This window comes from Callorhinchus milii, unplaced genomic scaffold, assembly GCF_018977255.1.
Source record: "Callorhinchus milii isolate IMCB2004 unplaced genomic scaffold, IMCB_Cmil_1.0 Scaffold7, whole genome shotgun sequence".
NCBI lineage: Eukaryota > Metazoa > Chordata > Chondrichthyes > Chimaeriformes > Callorhinchidae > Callorhinchus > Callorhinchus milii.
In genome coordinates, this window is record NW_024704748.1 from 14923202 (window position 1) to 14950436 (window position 27235).

The window sequence follows — 27235 nt, forward strand, 5'->3', positions numbered from 1 at the left end:
AGGCCAGAGCCTGATGAGCGGGTAGGTTGGTAGGGAGTCAGAAGGTCAGAGAGGGCAAGGCCATGAATAGCCTTAAGGTGAGGACGAGGATCTTGAACTCGATCCTCTGGGGGATGGGGAGCCAGTGGAGTCAGGCAAGGGTGGGAGTGATGGGGTTGCAGAGCCTGGTACGTGAGAGTACACGAGCTGCAGAGGTTTGGATGATCTGCAGCTTGTGAAGGGAAGGTCAATAAGAAGGGAATTCCCGTAATCAAGCCTCGAGGTGACAAGTCATCTGTGAGATGTTGTCTTAACTACAACATATACAAATGGAACCAATTCCCTAAAGTAAACACACAATGTCCTTTACATGTCAATGTGCCCACAGAGGCTCTTCTGGTTTCATTATTGATGTACTGGGTTGTCATCGTGACCAATTTTTAGGAACTTTACTGTACATTGTTTAGCAATTTGCCGCATTCCAATTAAATGCCAATTTAACTGTTCAAGAATTGCACACAAATTAATTGATAGAAACAATGAATATCAAAAGTAGAACTGAAAATTTTGAAAGCAATTGAACTAAAATTATTTTAACAAAAACACAGTTGTATAAAATGGTTTTATTTATTGAATATACGCATATATGCTTTTGAATGTGTAAAACAAGGCATGATTAAGCAATAAAATGGTACAGTTTGTTATATAAAAATAAAATGGTACACAATTGATTTATAACCCATATATTGTCCCAAAGCAGTGATGATGAATCAATTAAATGCAGTTAAACCAGTAACAGAAAAAAAACCTGAACATTTAAAATATGTAGATATACAATTCATGAGAGCACAAGAGAGAAAAAGTCCATACCTAGTCATTCTTGCAGGCTGAAGGAAAATTATTCATTTCATAAACTAATTTTTAAGAAAAATCCCTAAAATAATACTGGAAAAAAATACAGAATTTAAAGCCATTGGTTCTAAGCAAGTTTCAATGTCAGGCCTAACCTAGTTTAGTTAAACCCTAGAAGTAACTTTCTTTTAAAATCAATAGAATATATCTTGGATTTGAGCACAGTCTTTGGAAAAGACTGATAGCTTGTGTACTTTGGTGAAGCATTGTAGCTGCAAAGGCTGCAGGTACCTTATTACAGATCCATATCAGTCAAGGTTCTGAACAAGTAACAAGAATAGTGAAAGTATTTTATAATGCTACACCATTAGACTCATGGTAATGCTGATTTTTAAAAAATCAAGCACATTGAAAAACTTTCTTCAACCAAAGTTGAGATATCGTTTTAATTTTTTTTAAATGGCACCAAGTGAACTCACAAGATTGCAAACTCCAATCTAAATGTACTAAGTCCCTAATACAGTAGAAAAGATTAATTTTCCCTGCAAAATAAGCTAAATGAGGTTTGACTACTTGTTATGCAATAAGGTGCTTAAAGTCACCACCACACTTAACTTTCTGAACATTAGAATCTGGAAAATCAAACCTTTAACCACGTTGGTAACTTTTCGCAGTTTCCCTTCTTGTGCTGCAGTTGCAAATTGGCAATTCAATGAAAATCTGCCCCTGCAGATTGACCCAGAAATCTTTTGCAAATTAATCTGTAGATCATGCCAAGCTAGAACACCTCAGCACTTCCATTTCTTGGAGTTGCAGGTTTTTTCCCCGTCTTCCCCTGCCCCCTCTTTTACTGAAAGCTTTGTTCAGCCTCAGATATTTAAGCCTTCTAGCAGCCCCACACAAACACTGAAATGACAGAAACTATTGTATTCAGATACTGAATCTTGGCTGACATGATGTTGTGGTTTCCCTTTAAATTACTGATTCAATTCAGATAACACCATCGCCAAAACTTATGCAACTCTTTGGCATTGTTCCTATTTACACAAAAAACATTGAATATTCCATTATAAGGAACACCCCAACACAAAATTGTAATGTACAGCTGTGCATGTCCAACTGTTATTTTCACTTTTCCTTGATCAAGTGAATCCTTTAAATACAAAATTGCCCAAACTGTGCCATAGTTGGTTTGACCTATTGGAGATGCACACTAAAATGTCTGGACCCTGTAAGAAGGTCATAGCATTATATTACCTTGAAAAGGCTATCCAACCCTTTGAGGCTCTTCTACCATTATATCAAGTTATGGCAACTCCTATTTTCTCAGTATTGTTATACATCCTCACTTCCTAAGTACTTATCCATCTTCATCCCGCATTAATTCTGCACCCAAGACTATTCAATCTGCATTTCAGCAACCTTGGTGCAAAAATGTGTTGTGGAGTCACTTTTAACCAGTTTAGCTCTAATTTTAAAATTATATCCCCTTGTTAAAGGCCATGACGACCCAGAGCCAGTTAATTTCAGGGCTTGTTGCTTCCCTGAGTTGTTGATTAAGTATCTCACTGAGCATCTGATTTTACTCAGGTGTGGGGTTAATCCTTAAAGCACCAGATTCTCAATTAGATTAATCAGTGGCTTTTGCAGTTGCTAATCAGTGTCTAATTTGTGACTATGTGGCTTGACTCCGGAAGAACAGGCCTCAAGAGCCAAAGGAAAGCAAGTAAATGCAAAACTTCAACTTGGGGATAAAATTACACAAGAGTTAGTGTAGACCATAATTTGGAAATAATAATTAAAAGTAAGGCAAAAATAGAAGGGAAAGTATGAACTTTTAGAACAATATTTGTTTCAAATATGACATTACAGTAATAAAGCTTCTCCTCACATCTGAGCATCTATAATCCATGTCTCTTTGTGTGAGATGAAAACATTTCATTGGGTAGATGTGAACTTCCAGGAGTTGTTGGCGGTTAGAGTGATTGCAATGACAACTAATTGGAGGTGAAAATGTTTCCCTTCCACTTATGTAATAAGAAGAGCATCAAGTTCATTCTATTTATCCTGACAATATAGTTTCCCTTTTTTAAAACTAAAATGAGCATTTTAAATTTTAGCTGTGTTTTTGTTTCCTAAGCTACGGGAGGATCTCAAGTGACATAGAGCTAATAATCAATAAAATTGTGTTTTCTGGAGATATGGAATTCACAAAGCAGTTGTTTGTGCATCCTGCAGTTAAAAGTTGCTATAACCTATAGCAAAGACAAAGCATTGCAAATGCTCATCTTGTTCCGTTCAAGTGGTGCTTATAAAGGTCAGCTAGCAGGGTGAGAACATTTGAAAGGAAGCTCATGAAACACGAGCCGTGGTCAATTACCCAACTCAATGGGTAGAAGCTGTCATGTAATATTATACGAAATATCTAATCTCTGAAAGCTGTTAATTTTCACTCACTCCTCTGCCCTTTTCCCCACAAACTTGGTTCAATTTCTTTTTGAAAGCTATTTATGGATTCTGCTTCAACATTTGCTCTAGGTGAGGCATTCCATAACCCTCTGACTGCTTAAAATATTCTAGCTGTTCCTTTGGATTTAGCTGATTATTTGCAAAAAAATTTCTTTAAAACCAGTTTGCATTCAGGTAGCAAAATAGTCTCACTTTGGGCCATCGACATATAGTCATTGTTTTGTTGGTTTTGTATTATGTATCTGTTGGCAAATATCAGAATAAGTCTGAGGTCTTGTGTTATGACATTTGCCATCTGTCCCAGATCTTGGCACTGGAATTATTTTAGCATTGTATTTTATCACAGTCAAGCAAAAAGGCTACTTAATTGCTGGAACATCATCATCATTGTCATCAAATGGCACGAGCGGTTTTACATAGGTGGAAACTGTGACTTCAGGACCACAGTGATGTTTGTTTAAAGTGAGAAATTAGTCAACAGTCAAGCTTCAAAACTACAATGAGCCTTTTGATGAATGCAATAATATAATATAACAAAAAAANGAGAATGTACAGGTGCTGAGACGCCATGTGTTCTCACAGCAAATTGGTGCATGAACAGGTCAGAGCAGTTAGATGTAATGAAACATCACACCAATCATATCAGAAACTGAAAATGAAAAACTGTCATCTTGTTTGATTTGTGCACTTAATACATTCAAAACTAAGCATCAATAAAACTAATAGGTCATTGCATACTGCTGAAATACTTCTAATACCTCACATAACATAAAATCAGACCCATTTCCCTCAACAAAGTTAACAAATTAAATTGTTTGTGCTTATTTTAATATATACAACTTGAAGATTCATTTGTTATTAATGCATTAACTAAATGTAGGCATAGTAATATTCCACCATATTTCTTTCTAATTAACTCTAAAGAGCTTAGTGAAAATGATCCCTCTTCCATGTGTCTATTTTCTTATGAATTTCAACTTTCAAAAATCATTCATACTGTGACACTCCTCACATATTATTCTGCACTGACAATGGTTTCCTCACCTGCCCAGCTACCTCACCACAATGAAACATCCTTAGTTTCATCAATGTAAACAAGAAAAAAAACACTGAATTATTAGATGTGCATTGGAGGGAAAGTCACCCTCACTAATTCTATATCTCTATAAACACCAGTTATGCAGCAATTTTGTACTCTTACAAAATTCACCTGCAACCATCCACTGCGTTCTCTGTATTCTTAAACAATGTACATCCAATTGAATAATGTACAAAAGAAAAATGAAAAGTTCCAGTCAATGCACCTCCTGAAACGTGATGCTGACTTTAAAAAAAAGTATTTGCAGCTGGTGAAGGAACACCATTTGCACCATTCAGAAAGGTACACTTGATGATACAAGTTGAAGTAGGATATCACATTTTAAAATGCACCTTTATATGTCTTGCCATTTTTAGTGAGCCTCCTGTGAGAGAATATATGACCAGGATTGTGTAACAGCAACACATTTTCATCAGCAACACAAATGTGTCAAAAGCAAATGTCCCAGTGAGGTAAATCCACCAAAATTGGGAACAATTGAGGGAGCCACTATATTGATTTTTTTTATATATAGCGAGAATTTTTTTTAACTAAAAAGAAACTCATCTGAACCTCATGAAATTGTGTGATATGGCCAAAGGATGTTGTCAGCATTTTTGTTAGCTAGGGCTGTATACACCTGTATATATTTTTCAACTTGTGTTCATTGCGTGTCTCAGAAATAGTCTGGTTCCAACTTTGATTGTGAGGTTGCTAAGCATGAATCATTGAATTTGGCAGGAAGTTTTTTTTAATATACACAATTCTATGAATAAATCTGAAGGAAGGGAAAAAAATAGATGCTTTTAAACAGATCCCTGCACGTACACACGTATACACAACAAGAGGCTCATTGACCAATGGACTTAAGCATTTTCTTTTACTTATATATTCTGACATTAATTCAGATCAATAAGATACTGGGATAAATCAGTGCATTATGTTTGGCAATATTTTACTTCACTCCCCCACCCCAGCAATTGAAACAAAACGGCATTAAACAGATACCTTTTATAATGCTATAGTTTTCTTAATGCTGTTAAAACTGCAATCCATCTTATAGCTTGGCCTTGAATTTGAATCTGTGTTTTACAACCAACAGATATTCTCAGCATTATTTGAAATGAGAAAATAATTTTCTCTTGCTGTTTAGCTGCTTGTAATTTTTTTAGGTGCTCACACCAATTTGGCTTATCTGTTGTGGAGGCTGTGTAACATATATATTCGTCTAGATCAGTACTGGGGTTCTGGAACTGGATCTGTAAAGGAAAATGAAGCGGGTAAAGTGTCAATGTTTCTTCCCAGTGAAGCAAGAACATTTTTAAACAGTCAACAGTGAAACTTACCTAACCATTCCCACCTTTTTTGATCTGTACTGATTCGGGTCAAACCCGATGACAAGACAACTTCAGTATTACCAATATAGTTAAATCTGTCCATGGGTAGGCAGAAATATTGAAGTAGAAATTATGGATCTGGGCCATTGTTATTTAACTTAGCTACTGTCCAATGGTTTTGTTTGCTTATCATTGTTCTGGAACACCCTAAAGGCTATTTACTGCTGTTTTCACCTTGTTCATATGGCCACATCATTATCTCAGCACAGATGAGGTTTGTTACATTCTGTTTGTGGCTTTTATTGGCAGGAAGGAGAAGGAGAGGAATGTTGGTGTTGAATGTTATTTTCACCTCTCTCTTCTTCCAATAAAAGACACAGAACTCCTACGCTTGAAGAAAAGGAGAAGTGATTCAAAATGCACAGCAAATAACTGGCAATAGTTTGATATAAATTTTGGAGCTGCGTTTCTGCAACATACATTTAAAAAATTCAACATCAAAACACGTTTCAGCCATTTCTTACACCTCTTTTTTTGAGGTTTAACAGAATACTATGAATTGTTTTGACAGAAAAAGTGCATTTTATTAGATGTGAAAAACAATCTTTACACAAAGAGTAAAGTCAAAGTTCCTCCCATTTCCTTACATATTTGGAAAAGTATGCCCTGCTTTGTTTTTTCTCTCAAGTTTGTTCATTGTTATTAATGTGCACTCCAAAACTGTTTGTGACATTTCCTCTGCTTCTCAACCACAGTGTGCTTATTTTTACCTTCCTTTCACGCAACAGTTGTTGTTGTTCACTCCTGCCATGTGACCAATGTATTTCAGTTTGCCTAGTATTTCAGCATCATAATTGTACTCCACTTTCAAACCTACAAGTGAAATATTTCTAAATAGCCCTTTCTCTTCAAAATGTATGGTTGTAGTTTCCAAGACGGTTTACAATGAAATCCTTTCAACTGTAAAACAAACTTCAGTCAGGTTATCCCATCTGACATCTTTCTGCCTAACCTCAGGATTTTCTGTACCTGCAGAAATAATCTAATCATTTTCTATCTTATTGTTGGTATCTATGTGCATACTTACTAGTCATAATTCTGTAGAAGTTTGACTTTTGCATAAAAGCATGTTATGATGCTCTTGATATAGTACTGTCTCAGAAAATAATAATAATCCTTACAGTTGATATAATAATAATCCTTGCATTTAATATAGCGCTTTTCACGTCTTCTAGAGGTCTCAAAACACTTCACAAAATATACTGTAAAGTGAATTGACTGTTATATTTGTGGGTGAAATGAAGCAGCTAATTGCGCATACCACAAACAATTGTGGATTAAAGTGACCAATTTATTATTGTTTATTTTCTTGCGGGATTATTGTCAGGTGTGTGGAGTAAGGAAACTTACTCAAGGTTTCGCCCTGCTGGGAATCAACCCCAGATCTCTTGCTTGCGAGGCGATTGCTCTAACCACTGAGCTACAGGACCCGATATAGCACCTTATCACGTTGTTTAGACGTCTCAAAGCACTTCACAGAATAAATTATAAAGTAGGTCGAAAAAGCCTTGAGTATTTCAAGATAAGAAATATATTCTAATCAAGAAAGCCTGAGTGACATGGTGTTAAAGAGGCCCCAGAGTTTTGGAAACTATCTGTGTCAAATGGCCTTCCATGTGAGCACGGACATCATGACATCATTGTGCAAGTACCCTGATCGGAGAATGATCAAAGAAGCCAGATCAAGTGACATTGCTGCTAGCTTAGTTTAGCTTAGTTTGTGATTCTGTTAGCACTGTTTGACAGAGACTACATTGCAAAACAAACCTTCTTAACATCGGTTCACTTGTCATCTTTGCGATATTTATGCAAAGGCAGAGTTTTATCCAGGCTTACTCATTCCAGTTTGGCCACTTGACATTAAGGAATCAGATCTCTGATATGTGGAAACAACTGGAGGTCCAACTCTGAATGGGCTAACTCTGGAGCTGCCAAAACCACCCATTTTATAATCACCAGGTCCCTCCAAAGACAGGCTCAAGACCAGAGAAATTGGTCACAAAAAATCATAAGTGTGTAAAACATACAATATCTGTATCAAACTCCAGCAGGTTCAAAAACATGCCTTCCTGGCAGGAAATTTCCCATCCTATCTCTACTGTGTGTTTCTTAATAAATAAATCAGTTTAACAGACGTATTCACTGATTGTCCAGTGACTTACTTGTGTGTCGTGCTACATGTTTTGCAACTGTTTGACAGCAGCTATCTCACCAGGGTTGATTTGTAGCAACTTGCAGTAGTGATTTTGTCATTTGGAATGTTTAATGTGGCAGGGAAACTATATCTCAGCATTGAGTTCATCCAGAATGATTGAATTTACAGAGAATTCTCAATATATTGCTGCTTTAACCTCAAGTTGCTAAGTCTGCAAAACACACCCACGTAGGAAAGAATGAAAGATAAACAGCTGGAAACAGATGGCAAACTTACCCAATTCTGGGAAGTATCGTATTGGAGGATCTGGGGAAAGGGGAGTGTTAGGTTCAGAGAGAAGGTGACGATCAGATTCCGAGTGAAGACGTCCACTGATATCTAGACTTCGTGGTTTCACTTCTGAATGTTGGCCTGGCAGCTCATCAAATACTGGGTTTTCCACACCTCTGGCCTCACTGCAAATGAGAAAAACACTCAAACTTTCTGGAACTGTTTGTTGGTTTCTGCACTGCGTTTATTTAAATCTGACAGCTGATACAAAATATGGTATATTTTCCTCATTCTTTTTCCAAGTAGTTCCCCTTTTGATCTATTTTTAACAGTACTATGTTCCTCAGCTGGGCTTTGGTGGTAGACCTATTGGAAATTCTTTTTGCAATATTGCAATACTCCAAATAAAACTATTTTAAATCTATGTCAGTCTTCAAACTCTGAAAGTTTTTTTCATATTTTACCTTTTTATATAGTGCAATATTTTACTTTTTTGTATGTAGCAGGGTAGAGCCAGCTCTGCCCCCCCCCCCCACCACCACCACCCTGTAGCACTAAAAGCACAAGATAAAATCAAGTACTTTCACACTGGGTATAGCACTGACACTTTCAGAGCAAAGCTGCTTCTCCTCTGAAGTGTACCTCATCCTGATGCCTTCACAGAACTGCATTCCCTTTCCCAGTTTTTAATGAGGTTGCCAATGTGGCACCAAAGTAAGAATAATGTTGTACAATGTTCTGATCAATTTGGCCTGACATTGATCCTAGAGATGGAAGAACAAAATCCAATCTAGCCAGATGCGCACCAATAGAAAGAATGCCGACATATTTTGTTCACCTCATCTTTCTTCCATGTTCCTCTTTCTAACTGGAACTGTAGAATACTAAGTTGCAGAAGACAACGGTTTAAAATAATTTTCAGTGTCTAATATCTATTAAAGAAATTTAAAACATTTCCCTAAGCATGACGTTTTAAATGAGGACAAAGATACTTAGTTTCAATATTGCAAGGAGGGGATGAAAGGGATTGTTGTGTTGACTGGAGGATCAGTCTGTTTCTTCCCTAAGCAAAACCAGAGGTAAGAAGGTGGCAATATTATGATAACCTCCTTCAAGCATTCCACTAATGCTCTGAATCCTGCTGTTCAGAGCAACTCTTCCCTTCTCAGTTTGATTGTAGAATTACAGGCTCCTATCCTGAAGTACTGAAAACTAAAAGTGAAGCCAACAGGCGTCTTAAGTGTCCTTGGGTAGACAGAAGAGGAAAAAATGGGCATTGAGGCAACAACACATAGTGGAAATCAGAGTGCCAGGCGAGTTTCAACCTTTGACTCATTATTCATTACGTTTCCATTCTCCAATTAAGGTTTCTCGCAAAGAGGAAGAGAAATTCTGATTTCCTTTATAGCTACCAATTCCCAGCTTCAATCTTGAGGCCTGGCAGCAAGAATCTAACCAAGTTCGGGCACGTTTCATGTGTGAGATGGGAAGAAAAATGAGCGTAAAATACATTTTTTTTTAAAGAAAAGCACAATAAAAAAAAATTACCTGTCCATTCTTACAAGCTCATGAGCTCCTGCAATAAAAGAGACCATTGTGAGGAATCGATCTTTTATTCAAATCATTATAAGAATGTGAATCATTTCCTGGGGTTTGGTGAGCTGTCTGATACCACAGACGGATGAAGCGCATCTCTTTATCAGTAGCGCTTGATGATGTTTAATTGTGTCAGCAATATTGTACAACTGTTTCAGATATGCTGGGAGGAGGGGCAGGGAGGAAGCGTTGGCAGTGTAACATTTTCATATTCAGTAGTTTAACAAAAGTGTGGCTTATATCTTCTATTTTATTGACGAAACTTGGAACAAATGCTGATGTCATGGGAATAACCCATTAAATTATGCCAATTAAATTCAGTTGCAAACACTATCTACAACAACAACAACAAGATTCCATTTATAGAGCGCCTTTCACGTCGGGAGGACGTCCCAAGGCGCTGTACAGTTGGGTCAGGACCCGAGCAGGGGGGAAATGGTCAGGGTGAGGGGAGGGAGCGAGGAGGGGGTAGAGAGTCGAGAGGGGAGCTGAAGGCACGGTCAAAGAGAAAGTTCTTGAGACCGGCCTTGAAGGAGGAAAGGGAGGAAGCAAGGCGAAGGCACTGGGGGATAGAGTTCCAGAGCCGAGGGGCTGAGAGGCTGAAGGCCCGGCCACTGATGGTAGGGCGGTTGGGGCGGGGGATGTGGAGCAGACCGGAGCCAGAGGAACGGAGGGTACGGGCAGGTAGGTAGGGGGATAGTAGGTCGGAGAGGTAGGAGGGAGCAAGACCGTGAATGGCCTTGTAGGTGAGGATGAGGATCTACTATCTCCAGTAACTCTGAAACCATAACTGGATTTATAAAATTGCCCCAGTTATTAGCCACATCACTTTGTATGTCACAAAGAACATTTTCTCTGAATGGTTAGATATGTTTTGATTATTTTTGTAGCTGTTAGATCATTAAAGAAAGTGAGTCAGTTAACTGTAACTACATTTGGGTACCTGTCAAGAGTTCTAACCATATTATGCAGATAAGTTGTGTGGACAAAATAGTGCAGGAGATTTGTTTCAAGGAGTTTGTCTTGAGAATATAAATAATAATAAAATAATAATAATCCTTGCATTTGATATAGCGCTTTTCACGTCTTCTCAACGTCTCAAAGTTCTTCAGAGAATAGACTGTAAGGTGAATTGACCGTATATTTGTGGGCGAAACGCGGCAGCAAATTGCGCACAGCAGTGTCCCACAAACAGTCGTTGATTGAAAATGACCAATTTATTATTGTTTTTGTTTTGGAGGGATTATTATTAGGGGTGTGGAGTAAGGAAACTTGCCCAAGGTTTTGCCCTCTGCCTGGAATTGAACCCAGGTGTCTCGCTTGCAAGGCGAGTGCTCTAACCACTGAGCTGCAGGACTCCACGGGTTAACTGCACCTAACATATTGACTTTAATCTGATGCAATTGAATTCTAGTACCAAGTAATATGTTCCACATATGGCCAAATATTTGAGGTTATTTTGTTAACATTAATTAAAACAAAAGGAAAATGGTTTAAAAATGCATTTAACTCTTAAAAGCTAGCTGCTCAAGACTGAGCGCATACGTTTTGACATGTTTTGGAAGTGTTGATTTGCACATACTTCTCCTGATGGCTGCACCCTGTCTTTGTTTGTAAATGAGAAGCAGAATGAGAGGAAGAGACAAGATGCCAATCACGCACCCCACTGTAGCCAATACAACCGCTGTGGTAACTAAAAAAACAAGAGTACATTACTTGACATACATTGAATATTACTCACCCACAAAGATATTCAATCTGTAAATAAACCCACTTTTGTTAACACTGAATAAACAGGTATTAATCTGTGCATTTCTATTGGTTGAAGAATTCTGGCAGAGCCTGAAATTCAGGCCTCTCTGATGTCCTTTCAAATTAACAAAGAAATGTGAACATCATGCAAATTCCCAGAAATTAGCCCAAAAATAGAATTACAGAATTAGAGATCTGAACTCTTACCTTCTTCGTCTGATACTCCACTGATAAAATCATAAGAAGCACAATTTTGTTGGGACCTATTTCCTGTAAAACATATTGAATCGGGTTTAGGCAGGTTAACATTTCAAATGTTTTAATGTATTGAATTTTACTGACAGCAGTGTTCAGAAACAGTAACATTTCCTTTGCATGAAGACAATCAAACCAGTCCCAACCAGAGGATTGGGAGGGATTTATAGAACAGCAAAGGAAAACCAAGAAACTGATTAAGAGGAAGAAAATGGAATATGAGGGTAAACTAGCTAGGAACATAAAGACAGATTGTAAGAGTTTTTACAAGTACATAAAGAGGAAGAGACTATCAAAAGTGAATGTGGGTCCATTGCAGGCAGAGATCGGAGAAATTACAACAGGAATAAAGAAATGGCAGAGTCATTAAACAAATATTTTGCTTCTGTCTTCACATTAGAGGACACTGAAAACTTACCGAAAGTAGAGGGGAACCTGGAGGCTAATGTTAGTGAGGAACTTAAAGAAATGAACATCAGTAAACCAATAGTACTAGAGAAATTGATAGGATTAAAAACCAATAACTCCCCTGGACCTGATGGCCTGCATCCTAGGGTTTTAGGATCAATGCTTGGGCCTCAATTATTTACATAATCAATATCAATGATTTAGATGAGGAAATAGAACTTAACATATCTAAATTCGCAGACGATATGAAGATAGGTGGGAGAGTAAGCTGTGAGGATGACACACGAAGAATGCAAAGGGACATAGACAGGCCTAGGTGAGTGGGCAAGAAGGTGGCAGATGGTGTATAACGTGGGGAAGTGTGAAGTTATTCATCTAGGTAGTAAAAATAGAAAAGCGGATTATTTTCTAGAGGGGGACTAGTGTTAGTGTTCAGAGGGACTTGGGTGTCCTTGTACGCCAGTCTCAAAATGTTAGTATGCAGGTACAGCAAGCAACTAGGAAGGCTAATGCCATGTTGGCGTTAGTTGCAAAAGGGTTAGAGTACAAGAGTAGGGAAGTCTTGCTGCAGTTGTATAAGGCCTTGGTGAGACCGCACGTAGAATATTGTGTGCAGTTTTGATCTCCTTATTTGAGAAAGGACATATTCGCCTTAGAAGGGGTACAGCGTAGTTTCATTAGGTTGGTTCCTGGGATGAGGGGGTTGACCTATGAGGATAGGTTGAGTAAACTAGGCCTATATTCTTTAGCATATAGAAGAATTAGAGGTGATCTTATAGAAATCTATAAGATTCTTAAGGGTCTTGACAGGGTAGATGCTGTGAGACTGTTTCCCCTGGATGGAGAATCTAAAACTAGGGGTCATAATCTCAAGATTAAGGGTCAGCCTTTTCGAACTGAGTTGAGGAAACATTTCTTTATTCAGAGGATAGTGAATTTATGGAATTCTCTACCCCAGAAAGCTGTGGATGCTCAGTCCTTGAACATATTCAAGACTGAAGTTGATAAATTTCTAAAGGATAGAGGGATTAAGGGATAAAGGGTTAGGGCGGGTAAATGGAATCAGGTTAGAAGATCAGCCATGATTTTATTAAATGGTGGGGAAGGTTCAAGGGGCCGAATGGCCTACTCCTTCTCCTACGTCTTACAGTCAGTCCCAGTGAATGTGTTTGTCCCCCCAGTAAAATTGCATCAATAAGGAGCCTATGTCCTTCCTCCCCCACATCCAGTCTCTGACCAGGCCCACCTTCTTCCACCTCCGCCACCTTGCCCGCCTCTGATTGTACCTTACTCCAAATGCAGCCGAAACCCTTGTGCATACGTTTATCAGCTTCTGCCTGCAATACTCAAATGCACTCCTCGCCAGTTTCCCCAGCTCCACTATTCAAAAGATCCAGCTCATTAAAAATTCTGCTGCCCACTTATTTACCCGGACCAAACTCCATACACACATCTCACCAGTTCTGGCCAGGATCCACTGGCTCCCCATCACCGATCGGATCGACTTCAAGATCCCCACACTAGTATTCAAATCCCTTCACTCTCTGGAACCTCCCTAGTTCTCCGACCTCCTAACTCCCCAATCCACCTCCCAGCACCTCCGCTCAACTAGCACCGGCTTCGTCCCTTGCACCCTCGGCCCCACCATCGGAGGTAGCGCTTTCAGCTACTACTCTGGAACACTCTCCCTCAACCCCTCCGCCTTGCACCCCCTCTCCCCTTTTTCAAGTCCTGCCTGAAAACCTTCCTCTTCGATCATGCTTACAGTCACCTCCCCCCTCCCCACAGCTGGGAGTCAGACTCCACTACTGTTAAGTGCTCTGAGACGCTACCCTGCGTGCAGGGCACTATTCTTTGGGGCAAAGGTTTCTGCAAAAATTCTCCCGTTTTGCTTTGATAGTGATGCTTGCGTGGAGTCCTGTAGCTCAGTGGTTAGAGCACTCGCTTTGCAAGTGAGAGACCTGAGTTCAATTCCAGGCAGGGCGAAACCTTGGGCAAGTTTCCTTACTCCACACGCCTAATAATAATCTCTCCAAAACCAAAAACTATAATAAATTGGTCATTTTCAATCTACAACTGTTTGTGGGACATTGCTGTGCGCAATTGGCTGCCACGTTCGCCCATAAATATACAGTCAATTCACTTTACAGTGTGTTCTGTGAAGCGCTTTGGGACGTCCTCCCGACGTGAAAAGCGCTAATTCAAATGCAAGGATTATTATTATTATTGCAGAATTTGATGGGGAGAAAATAGAGGTACAATGAGGTCTATCTTATAATGATTGCTCATAAAATATTTTTTTCCCTGCAGTAATGTAAAGGAAAGGTCGCTACTTTTAGAGAGCATTGCAAGTTGGTCAAGTAGGAAAGAAAGCTATTTGGGGAGCCATCCCGATGTGAAAGGCGCTATACAAATGTAATTTTGTATTGTATTTTGTAAAGACAGAATGGCAATGGGTGGAGAAAGGGAGAAATCCCATAATATTTACTTGTTAGCCACACAGCAAAGCAAGTGTTATCTATATCTTCAAATAGTTGTTGGTGGCTTAATTTACATTGACCCACCTGAATCCTGTCAGCAGGCTCTCCTCACTCTGAGACTTATGGGTTTCCATGTAAATCCCCATATTAATCTGCCCAGGTACAAATGAGTTTCTCAGAAAGATGATTCACTGATTCTGTCCACTAAGTGTAACATCAGTTACTAAAACTTTTGTCATTGCCCCACACAACTATCACAAGGAATGATCATTTTCAAATCAATCCGCGCATAATCAACCCTAACAGCAGTGTGAAAGTGTGTCTTGACATTGTTATAAGGGCTATATCAAATGTAAGGATTATTATTAATTATTATCACTATTACAATAATAATTAGTAATAATATAAATTTAATTAATTTGACAAAAATCACGTTCTCAAGATACATACCATGAAGGATCTTTATCTCGCTCATACTATGCACAGACCTGTGGTTGGCAAGATGGTGTTTATCATGTGATTTGTGAAATTCATGTACCATGCAGCAGTAAACACCTTCATCAGCTGACGACAAGTTAGTAATAGTGACCCAAAATACACCTCTGTGATCTGATCCCATGTAGACCCCTTGGCCCTTGTTCTCAGTATGAGACTGAGGTTTGCTTGAAATGTTACGGATGTGCAACCTGTCTGTGCACGCTTTATTTTTGATGTGGTTGAAATACCAAACATTGGCCAACATGTCATGCTTGTACATTAGGTGTCCTGAGAGGCTGCATTTCAGGGTGATATTCTGCCCTTCAGGGCAAGTGTTGATGGTGTGTCCTGCGGATACCTTCAGTGCAGTTGCCTGATCTGTAGGATGGAAAAATGTCATTAGAAAAGTGACAAAAAGTAATTGTATCACAAATAATGACTGGCTGCTGAGAATACTGGTGCCTTGTCCGTGCTCCCAACGCTATGCATCACAGAATAAGCAGAGCATGGGTTTATGGCTTACCATGCGCTGAGATTCCAGCCTTTCCCAGTCTATTCTTATGAGATATCCTAATGCTCAAAGTGGCTTTGTCCAGAATGTGCAGGTAATGTGCCCGCTTGCTGACTGAGATATGATGGAATGCATAGGGAGGCTTAAAGAGAAAAGGCAAAAATATAACTAAGGGGGAGGAGATGCTATTAATTTACTCTGCAAAATGTATCATATGACTTTTCTCCCATAGAGTTTACAAATTACATTTGGATATCACTGTCCTTTCATCTCAAGACCAGAGTTCAAACCTAAACATGAGATAAAGCTAGTTATAGTTACACTAAAATGACTGTCTCACTCAGAGATGGGTTAATGGCTGGTTGTAAAGGGAAATATTATTCTGCAGTTGGAATTGTGCAGACATTTCTTTCCCTGCTACTGGTATCCTTTTGCTTGGAGGACACACATTGATGCAGAAAATTGTTTTTTATTAAGTAAAACTGTAAAAAGAATTTAGTATGTATTGGCTAATGCATTATACATAATATCATACTTGATTAATATCCAAACATTAATGATACAGAATTCTGGAATCCAGACTTGACTTTTGCTACTTTTCACTCTTTGTTTGCAAATTTTTTTTCAAAATAAATATTGTGAAATGGTGATGATTCAGGCAACAGTTGGTAGTGTGTATAAGCATAAAAACCTTATACAATTACAAACCTAACCTTTTCCACTTTGCTTCAGTGTGGTTGTCTTTCAGTGGTTGCAGTGAATTTTATTGCCCAATTCCTTGCTCTTTTCCATACTTTTCATTATTGCCTATTAAATATTGTTTTGATGTTAGCTTCTCTCGCAATATGTTCTTTCGGTGTTATAATTAGACTATTTCCAGTAAAATTAATTATCTGGGGCAGAAACCTGCATTTGAAGCAAAGATGAACATATGTAGGAGTGTGATTTTTCTACAGAGTTACTGTTATGGAACAGGTTGTGCTCATTACAAAATACTGATCTATATCTAAGCCTAACCATATTTCTATAATACTTTCAATTGATATTTCCTTGCCTGCGTAGGTTGACAGATCAGCAATCTGATTAGAGGGATCCTCCCACACTGGGTAATCACTGGTACTCCCACCACCATGATATTTCCCCCTCTTTCCTCCCACCAATTTTTAACATTTACTAGTTCACCAGTTTTGCTTGTGATCTGTTTCTTTGCAGATGGAGGAGGGGCCTGAGGTTAAATATTTTACTTTTTTTTTCCACAAGATTGGATTTGGGTGAAGATGACCCTTCAGCCCAGTTGATCTCATCTTTTGCAGAATACCTACCCTACTGTCTTCCCAGCAGAGTATTTAAATGAGTCCACAATCCTGGACTCAACCACCCTTCCCAGCAACCTGTTCTAGTCATTAATCACTCTCTGGGTAAATAAATATCTCCTGGTGTCTGTCCTGATGTTGACTTTTGCCACTATAAACCTATTTCATTCTGCTCTTTTTGTTTGATAAATCCTAAAATATTGTTCTGGGTTTTTATTTTCATTCCCTTTTTTTATGGTCTGTCTGGGACATCTATTAAAACTGAAGAGCCCTAGCTTAGCTAATCATAGCTCATAGCTCATTTCTCTAAGAATGGGGTTAGAATTTAAAGTTGCACAATACTCCAGCTCCCAAACAAACCCAAAACATCTGCAAAATGTGTTTCTCATGAAGTCAGTGCCCATTAAGATGTAAAATTAATTTGCCCTGGACAGTGACCATGTTAAATAGCCCAGATGCCAGACTGCAATTCACCTTTATTTCCAATGAAACCTAGTGGTAATTCTTGCTCCAATCACCTTCCCATCAGCCCCAACTCAACCCACATGGTCAGGCTGCAAACCAGCATTTCATTTAATTGGCAATTTCAATCTAGTGTTGTAGGTTTTTATTTTAATCACTACAGTCAAATAAAACTCACGTTCATCAGCCAGAATTTTTTAAAAAAACGTACAAGCAGGAGGAAAACAGCTGGTCTTGGGTTTGCCAGATTCTGGTAATTTCGAACACACTGACATTTTTGTTCCATTTCATTATATTACATTAATGTCACTCAGTCTCTCTTCCCTTTATGCATGCAGACTGCACACTCGCTGTTGGGCTTGGATGATTACTGATCCATTTTATTTCACACAGAAGAAAGAATTCAAGAAAGAATTAAACTAGAAAAGGACTAAAATCCTGCACTTTCTTCGCTCCCCACACAACACAAATTCTGTCATGCCTAGTCCTCCACAAACCATTGTTTGTCCCAAAAGGGAACCAAGCATAACATCCAGGTCACAAACTTCCCTTACTTCTGTTTGAATTGAGAGAGAACTGTGTGCCTGAAAGGGTGGTGGAAGCTGATTCAATAACAACTTTTAAGAGAGAAGTAGATAATTATTTGGGGAGGACAAGTTTGAGGGTAATGGGGAGAGAAAGCGGGGCAGTGGGATTGATTTGGGTATCTCTTTTCAAAGAGCCGGCACAGACATGATGGGCCGAATGGTCTCCTTCTGTGCTGTATAATTCTATGAATTGGTAATTATTCAAGTCCAATAGTGAATGCGTATTCAGCATAGATAAAGGAAGAGAAAGCATTGTATGTCACATATTTGCTTATATCAGTGCATATCTATCTCCATAACCTTAGAGATGTACATGTCCAGAACCATATTCTTTTCCTAGCAAAGTATTCATTATTGAAAATCTGGTTTGGAAAATATTATCTAACATTAAAGGCCAATCAATCTTCATAAGTTCCTTATTTAGCATAAGACACTACAACTGCCTCAGGACATAGTGAATAGGAAGTAGAGCATCTACCATCCAATTGTATTTTCTAATAAGATGTTACCAGCAGCCCAAAAGCACCTTTCATGCTGTTCAGTTGTAAAAGTACACAGAGGAGAAAGGAACACTGGAAGATTGGATTCTGTTGAATATTTATAAGGTTCAATTAGAGAGGTCAGCAAAATCTGAGAACATTTGAGCTGCCCTTTTGCCCAAATGTGGAATCTTCAGGTTTCTGATAGCTGCAAAATTACTGGCGTACTTCATAAGTTTACTAAGCATCTAGCAATTTCACTTTCAAAAATGGTGCTTCAGTTTAGCTGCGTGAACCAAACTCTGCAGCTGACTAATACCTAATTTCCAGAACTCAATTGAAAAGAGGCTCTGCATTGCTCTTCTCTCGTATACAATACTGTGCACCAGCTTCAAATCCCATTCCTATTGTCATTGTTTGAACAGTACATGTCGAGGCCATGCCCATTTTAGATTATAAAATCAGCCATCATGAAATCTCATTTAAGCAGTCGATTGCATATTGCAATGCAGGCGTCATTTTCACCATTGCCAATGAATTTCTAGAGGTGGAAAAGTGGTAAAAAAAATTGAAAACTTAAACAAATTGGAAATGTTTTTCTTTGAAACTTCAAACATTTAATACCTGAAATCACACCTTGGTTTAGCTGATGTTTCCTGCACTGAGCAAGATGCACAAGACTGCCCTCAGAAGGTGCAATTTGTTGCTTTATGTACATACTCTGACACCACTGTCACCAAAATTAGGCATTAAAGGCAGACAGTTATTGGTGTATGACAAAGCTGTGTGCAGTTGAGTTATTTTGTGAGCTATCAGGAGAAGCCTGAAATATTCAGATTCAAAACAAACTGTAATTACTGAAAATCTAAAATGCATTTCCTAACAATGTTAATGATTCCAGGCCTTGAGGGACAACATTACAAAGAGAGAAGATTAATCACCTTCTAACAGATTATTTTGGGTGGGACCTTGGTTTTCATGGATCCTACCCCAAAATATTGCATTACGCAGCTTTCTCTTTCAAATGCTGCTTGCCCAGCTGCAATTTTCCAGTATTCTGTTTTTATGCAATTTTTGGGTGTCAGCCAGATATCTGACACATTGTAATGTGCCGGCTTATTTACATTTTGAAAGAAAATTGAAGTACTTCCTCAAACGGTAACAAAAGTAGACAGTGATGATAACGGATCTTGCATGATCTTCACAAACAACAGCAGACTGCTCAATGCTGTCCTCCTTCACTTCAAACTGCTTCTCTGGTTCCGGTGCAATTCAGCTTGTTGCCATAATTGTTTAATTAGAACATGTTCCCTTTGACCAACAGCTGAAAGCTACACTTAAATGAATTTGAAGATTTCTATACCAGACAGACTTAAGCAGAACTAAATTAGCTAATGAAACTACAGTGCACAAAACATCCTGAGTGTGACTCATATGTAGATTGCAGACTGGGTAGCCAGAGGAGTAGTAGGTTTAGTACAACTGTTTGATGGAGGAGCTGCTTGTCAGTTAGTGCTCTAAGGCTCAAAATAGTTCAGAATTTCTGTACAAAATGTAATGTTACAAATATGAATCCATGTTCTTTACAATATACTAGCTTTTACATCTTTCATAACGTGGAGGCTTACTGTAGCGAACATTCTGGTATGGAAATTCACAGCTTGATTATTTTATTTGAAAGTGTTGCATAGACTTCGACACCAAAGCAATACGTATGCTCATTCTGCGCATTACTTCCAGATACTGATCGAAAGCAGATGAGTCTGCCAGAGCTAAAGATCTGCAGTAAATTATAAAATGTGAGTACTGTATAAATGCAGCTACAGAAGAATTCTAATGTGGGGAATATAATGACAGTGTCTACTGCAATGAGCAACTCCACCCTGGGATCGATCCACTTAAAGAAATGCATTTGTATTCACAATCTCCCAATGTGTTTGTTTAGTTTTTGTGTTAGAAATGGGTGGAGGTGAGAAATTAATACAATTCCTGTCATAAATGCCTGTTGCACTAGACCTAGACAAAAAAAAGGTTCTTCTTGTGAAGTGAGTTGTGCTTTGAAAGAAAGCTGGAGTCGGTCTAGACTCTTCATTCTTTCCACAACCCACGATTACCCAAACATTGCAGCTTCTCGGATTTGCCTTTCTCCACAATCATGAGAAACATGCAGTTATTGAATCTTTAACTCTCGATTTCTGGGAATCTGTTGTAAATATTAGATGTTCCTTCTGTATGAATGCTTATTCTGATGTTTCTCAACCACATAGCACTACAGTGACCCTGTAATATTGTGCAATCTTAAAAATTGAAAAGCCTTCAGTAAGCAGATGTTCAAACAATTCCTTCATTTGGAATGTCTACAATGCTAGCATTTACAGTAACTGCATGCCAACAGTAAATGGAGATCAAACTCCAGGAAATACATTATAAAAGTCTGCATCTGTAAAATGGAATCTTCTTGTTCTCAATAACTTTGTGTTCGAGCACAGAGCCACAATATTTGAAGAGGGTAAGCTTCATACAATCCTTTCAGTACGTTCAACTTGATGAACTTTATTAAAATTGAGCTCTACACTAAGACTTCATTGAGCTGTGTGTGGTTTTGCTGGGGTTTATGGATCAATGGACTTCAAGAAGGGAGCTACTGTTATTATTTTACTTCCAGTCGGGTTCACAATGTACAGGACTTTTTTTAAAACTCAAAAGTATGAAAGACTGATCTTTACTGTTGGTTTTAATTTCCAAGAATCTCCAAAATTGGTAATTACAGTTACAGAAAGTGACAAGGTCTTAGCCTCCACGCCCACACATACACCCACTACATTTCCAATTCCTTACAATGCTCCATTATTTGCATTATTTGCAGCACAATCTGTGCACCAAGTTACGCCTGTTTTAAAAGGACACTGTGAGAAGCGTCCCGGTCAGTCCTTTGTTTACATGCGTGTGCGGTGGGTCATGGTTCTCATCTGAGCATCCTCGTGTCATGCGTGTGTGAAAGCAAATGATTTGTGTCTCTTCTCTCACCACCTTTGCTAAACAATGATTGTGGCATAGTCTGAGGAAACGCTTTAACCAGGGTAAAGTTTAAGAATTTTTCAGGGCTTACTCTATTTAAAAAAATGCGTGGTTAAACTAAGAAAGTGATCACTGGAAGAATGTAAAGAAGTAGAATTTTTCCATTGTAGCCAATTCTGTGAAAATACTTTTTTCATTGAAATCTCTTTTTGAGAAGTTTACTCAAATGTTACAGTGAAAGTACACACTTCCCTTCCAGATGAATAGGATTTAACTGTTGAGCGCTGGCATGCTTTATTCGAGTGTTTTACACTGGACGCATTGGAAGCGATGTTGCCTAATGTGCAGAGAGGTTCTAACTCATTGTGATCGCTCTCTCATGGGAGAGGAGGGCAAACCTAGTTTGTGCTTTACTGCAATTCAGTTGAGTCAAAAACAAAAGCAGCAATGAGTGCTCATTAAGCTTAGTGACTCGCTTGCTTACATGCAGTAAGGTATGACAAGTAAGCATGAAGTGGATGAGTAATTTAGTTGGAAAATGTGTGGTCAGGACACAGGGAAAAACTTCCTTTTTGAACAGGGTATTTATACAGGACTCAGGTTTCATCCAAATGACAAAAACTCTGACCCCACCATATGGCTGGTGCGGTTTTCTCCAAAGCTTAGTGCCTCAGAAGTAGAACTGCTTACAATTGAGCAAAGATGTTGTGAATTTGTTTTTAGCTAATTAATCATTTGTGCTGCAAAATTATTCCATATTTCTGTTGGGTTTAATTTGCCAACAATGTTTAGTTCTTTACAAGAAGTTGAACAGCTTGCGATAATAAATTTCCTTCTATTAAATGTAGTAGCACTAAATTAGAGAGTTGGGATGATACAAAATGCTGGGTATCTTATTGGCCCCATCACTATTAAATATTCTGCCCATTTTTCAATGTTGATTTTTCTTAAGCAGTGATGATGTGATGTTGAGTAAGCCCAATGTTGTAAAATACATTTCCTGATTTTTTCTAAACACTCAGAAATAAGGTTATTGTGAAATGTACTTCCTTATTATTCCATCCCTCAGAACATTTACATTTTTACTTGCAAGTGAAAAATCTGCACCAGCAGCAGAAAAAGAAATGTGAAAATACCCACTGATAGTAACTCTTCATAGTACAGTAATAGTGATACTATCTGAAGCACTCCAAATACACCATTATTTCATACTGCACTTGCCTAGCAGTGACTTCAGTGACCATGTTGCAACAAGATACCTGGATATAACAAATGCCTTTTACATAGCATCTTGGAGAGCTTTAAAAGTGGAAGCAGCACTAACTATATAACTCAGTAACTATATAACTTCCCCTGCTCAATCTAAGCTGACACTCCCAACGCAGTGCTGGGTGTGCTGCAGTCTTGGAGATGCCATCCTCAGATGAGCAATTGGTTGCATTTCAATGAGATTCCCTCCACCTTCACAGAATCTAGATCCAGCTGATATTGTAAATTAAAACTAATGTAATTCAGACAGAGAGAATGCAACACAGAGATCAACTGTTGAGGCCAAGCTGTTTCAGAGTCACTTGGCAACTGCATTGTAATGTTCAGTTGAAGAACATGGTATATGTTTTGATGTGGTTGTGTGCCATTATAAAGAGGATAAATTAGTGAAACCATAGCCCCTCATTATGTTGACAGTGGAAATGTACAAACTATTCCTGAACTAATTTTATTACTAGTAAGTTAATCTAGCATTGGTTTGGCTTTTTTGGGGAGGAGGTAAACAAGGTTGTACAGTTCTTCAATTGTACTGAACAATGAACTGATTTCAATATACCGTAAAATTCCTTTAGATTTTTTTTGCTATTTCGCTGAACTCTCTCAAGGCAATTTTCGAAAAAGTATGATTGGCATATATAAAAACTTAAAGCAATGTACTTCATACCAAATTCACCTCATCAAGTATTTAAATGTTAATGCAAAGAGGTATATTTATTAATCCTAATAGCAGACTAATGATATAAATCTCATTACTGCCTAACCTTGTTTTGATAGCCATACATTGATTTGAAGTAGTTATCCTAATACAAGCTGCCTCTGATCATCATTTTGCCTGCTTTTTTTTTGCTGTCAGTTATACTGAATAGAGAGAGCATTGAAGATGGCAGATTTCTCCTTACTTATTTTACTATAGGTACTACAGATGCCAGCTTAGCTGTATAGTGTCATGTATTTAAAGAGCTCAATTTTTTTTAAAAAAACATTAAACTTAATTGGCCATAGAATTTCTCATCACTAGTGTAAACCTACTATATTGCAAGACTTAGTTTGTAAGACATCATTCATTTCGCACCTCATTTGGCTGATTAGTTTATTTTTAATAGTTCATAAATAATCACAATACAATTCTCTGATGCATCAGAGAAGATTTCCATCAGGTGAGTTAACACTAAAGTTATCAGAAGTCTATTTGGGCGACTCAGAATCCATTAACAGTATCCAGAATTAGACCATCATTCACGACTCTAATCACCTTTGCTGAACATTGGTCCAATAAAAATAAACACATACACTTCTACTCATCCGAATGGTTTGGGGAAGTGTGCATTACATCATTCATATTAGAGCATCATTGCATAAATAGCAGTTTTGTATTTACATTTCATATCCTGTTGAGGTACACTAATCAATGCTTTCTTTCCCCCGAACCCATGAGTCTCAAACCTACAGGCATCTGATTCAGTGTTTTAATTTATTTGTTAAAGTCTTCCTTCCATGACTTTCTACAGAGAACAACTGTAAAAGTACCATAGCATTTCATAGACAGCATTTAATACCTACATCTTATCCACGGAATTATGCAGACTAGAATGGATTTAAGAGAGGTAAATTTCATGTTAATTACTTTTCCTGGAATCCATATCTTTCCTTTGTGCCATTGGGTTGCACATTAGAGGACTAGGCCATTTAACTAGTTAGACCTGTTCTATCACTGTACAAGAATATACACAATAAAACCAGGCGTTAACCATAAATCTCAGGTTCCTCATTGAGTGTAATTAAGAGGTGTATCAACTACAAAGAATAGGACAATATCTGAGACAGTAGACGCCCTCTGAATGGGAGCATCTCAAAAGAATTAGTTATGAAAGGAAGGTTTTTTTTAAAAAAGGCTATAACTGCAAAATAATTTTAAACAGCTGTTTAGAAAAGCTTCAGGGACGGATGAGGGTCTGCAAAATTAAAAGTTCAATGAGACAGCTGTTGCTTGAATCATGAGTAAACAACTTTGCTATAATGACAATACTGTCATTTATTGAAGTGGAAAATGTTGCATATCCTGTTTCCAAGCCTCCACATAACAGAAACAAATGGCATTAAATTTGATTTCCATAAATTATGTGACTGAACAGAAATATGACAATACAGAAAATTATATAGAATGGCCCTTTTGCAGTGTTTCAAGCCACAGAACATTTGGGGGGAGAGAAAAGAAATCATACAGTTTATACTGTTTCTAGCTGTAAAAAATTAGATCTAAAAGTCAGATTTTTATTTCCAGTTCCAAATTGCCCTGACCAAGTTGCTGATGAAAGTGCTACATGCATAGTCAAGTCGTGTCTTGGTGTTCTGCATCATACATGAAAGTTGCTGGGCTTTTACGACAAAATAAAACATGTAGTTCTTTCAAGCAACCAGAAGATGGAAATTTCTTGTGAAAAGTTAATATACTTTAAGCAGTTTCTTTTGCATATATTAAAATGTCAATTCCAATTAAATTCACCCATCTACATCATCACAGAAACTAAAATTGAATGTCAATTAAAACAACTGATTTAAGCTCATTTTCTCTGAAGTGAAAAGTTGCCTGAAGCAAATTAATTTTGTAAATTGTTTTGTTTATCATTGAAAGTTTTGTCTTTGAAGCCAGTTTCAGAACAAGCACAACTGTAAATCATTGTTTGGGGGGAGGGGTTACAAACCATTTTCTGCATTCTGTGATCAGCATCAAAAAAGCAAATCATCCAACTGAATTGTGCAGTTTTAAACATTTAATTAATTCCAGTATGTAGAGCTGCTTGAAGAAACGTATTGAACACTAAACAGTAAATTATTCTCATCTTTGAAGTACACTTGTACCTTGTATTAAAATGAAGGTCACTACTGACCACATTATTATTGTATCCTTGAATCATAAATTTCATCAAAATACTACATAAATTAGAGAAATGCTTCTGTGCATGTCTAAGCTAGGTGTAGAGTATAGCATAAATGACAGTTCCTGCAATTGATTTATATTTTCTGTTTTAAGGACTTGTGCACATTATTTTGGTCACTGAAAAGCATGCGTGTTTATCTCCCAACTCAAGCAACAACTGCACGTACCTCTTGCCTATTTTGTCCAGTAACCACAGCACTGAAAATGCATTAAAAGCAGCTTTAGTTTAGCAATTCATAAAATGACAAATTGTTCCTTCTGACATGCTCTCAGTAACATTTCAAACAGCACTTTCAAGACTGCCACTGGGTGAAACTGCAGTTATGTTTCAATCTCAAGCTTAAATGTAACCTTTTTAAGTTACATAATTCTGTTGTTCTAGCAACAATCTTACCTTTTCTAAGTGTGTTCAAAAGCAAGATGACACTCCAGATTAGGAGGTGTGGTTTTATCTTCCTTTGACTATCCATTTGGTTTTCTTCTCAGACTTATCCTTCCTTCATATGCTAACTATTTTTTGCATGAAACCGAATAAACAGATATTTCCTGTGTGAGCCTTGACACAGCCTCGGGGCTCTGCAAAACTGTGTTATTTGTCAGAAAGAGGCTCAAAACTGTAAGACGCTGAGAGGCGGGCCAAAAGTATTTACTGATTTTAATTGGTCCTGGTCTCAGTGACTGCCATGAGCTAGTTTAGCAAATGTAATGGCTTCTCAGGCAATAGAAGACCCAAGTTTATTTCTCCTCCCTTCCCAATCACCGTAGACAGATGTTCTGCTCCTGGCTTTTCCTCCAGTGGAAAAATACGCAATGCTTTTAACCTCTGTACAGTGTATACAGAACTGTGTAATGCGTTGAGGAGAATTATACTACTATGCACTGCATTTGGAGTCCTGTACCTCAGTGGTTAGAGCACTCGCTTTGCAAGCGAGAGACCTGAGTTCAATTCCAGGCAGGGCGAAACCTTGGGCAAGTTTCCTTACTCCACACGCCTAATAATAATCCCTCCAAAAACAAAAACAATAATAAATTGGTCATTTTCAATCTACGACTGTTCGTGGGATATTGCTGTGCGCAATTGGCTGCTGCGTTCGCCCACAAATATACAGTCAATTCACTTTAGAGTGTGTTCTGTGAAGCGCTTTGGAACGTCCTCCCGACGTGAAAAGCGCTATATTAAATGCAAGGATTATTATTATTATTTATTATTATTAGAAACAAATTTGTGGTATTTCTTAAAGGAATTTTTTCATAAGTATTCTGAGTTTGGGTAATTAAAAGTTCCTTTTTGGCAATAGTCTTTGCTATATTAAATGCAAGGATTATTATTATTATTCTAAATGTATACAGTAAAACTCAAAACATATTTCGCTTTTGATGGTGTAATCAATGGTTTAGATTAACCCTATTTTTCCTTCCTGCTTACAAATCCCTTTTAATATCCTATCTCCTAAAACAATGCCTTTGGCCAGCACTCTTAAATTTTCCTT

The 27235-nt window shown here is 37.9% G+C and overlaps 2 protein-coding genes across 2 annotated transcripts in view; one reads left to right on the forward strand and one right to left on the reverse strand.

Annotated features, from left to right (window-relative positions):
• Positions 1–27235, forward strand: part of cdh23 (cadherin-related 23) — a 112498-nt gene that overhangs the window by 42415 nt on the left and 42848 nt on the right. The window lies entirely within an intron of this gene.
• On the reverse strand, positions 588–26315 carry vsir (V-set immunoregulatory receptor). The gene is made up of 7 exons (XM_007897770.2): positions 26140–26315; positions 15142–15546; positions 11756–11818; positions 11379–11489; positions 9749–9776; positions 8207–8385; positions 588–5637 (listed from the first exon to the last, which is right to left on the reverse strand). Exons 1-7 carry the CDS (start codon positions 26213–26215, stop codon positions 5612–5614), a joined length of 888 nt encoding a protein of 295 aa, XP_007895961.1. The 5' UTR covers positions 26216–26315; the 3' UTR covers positions 588–5611.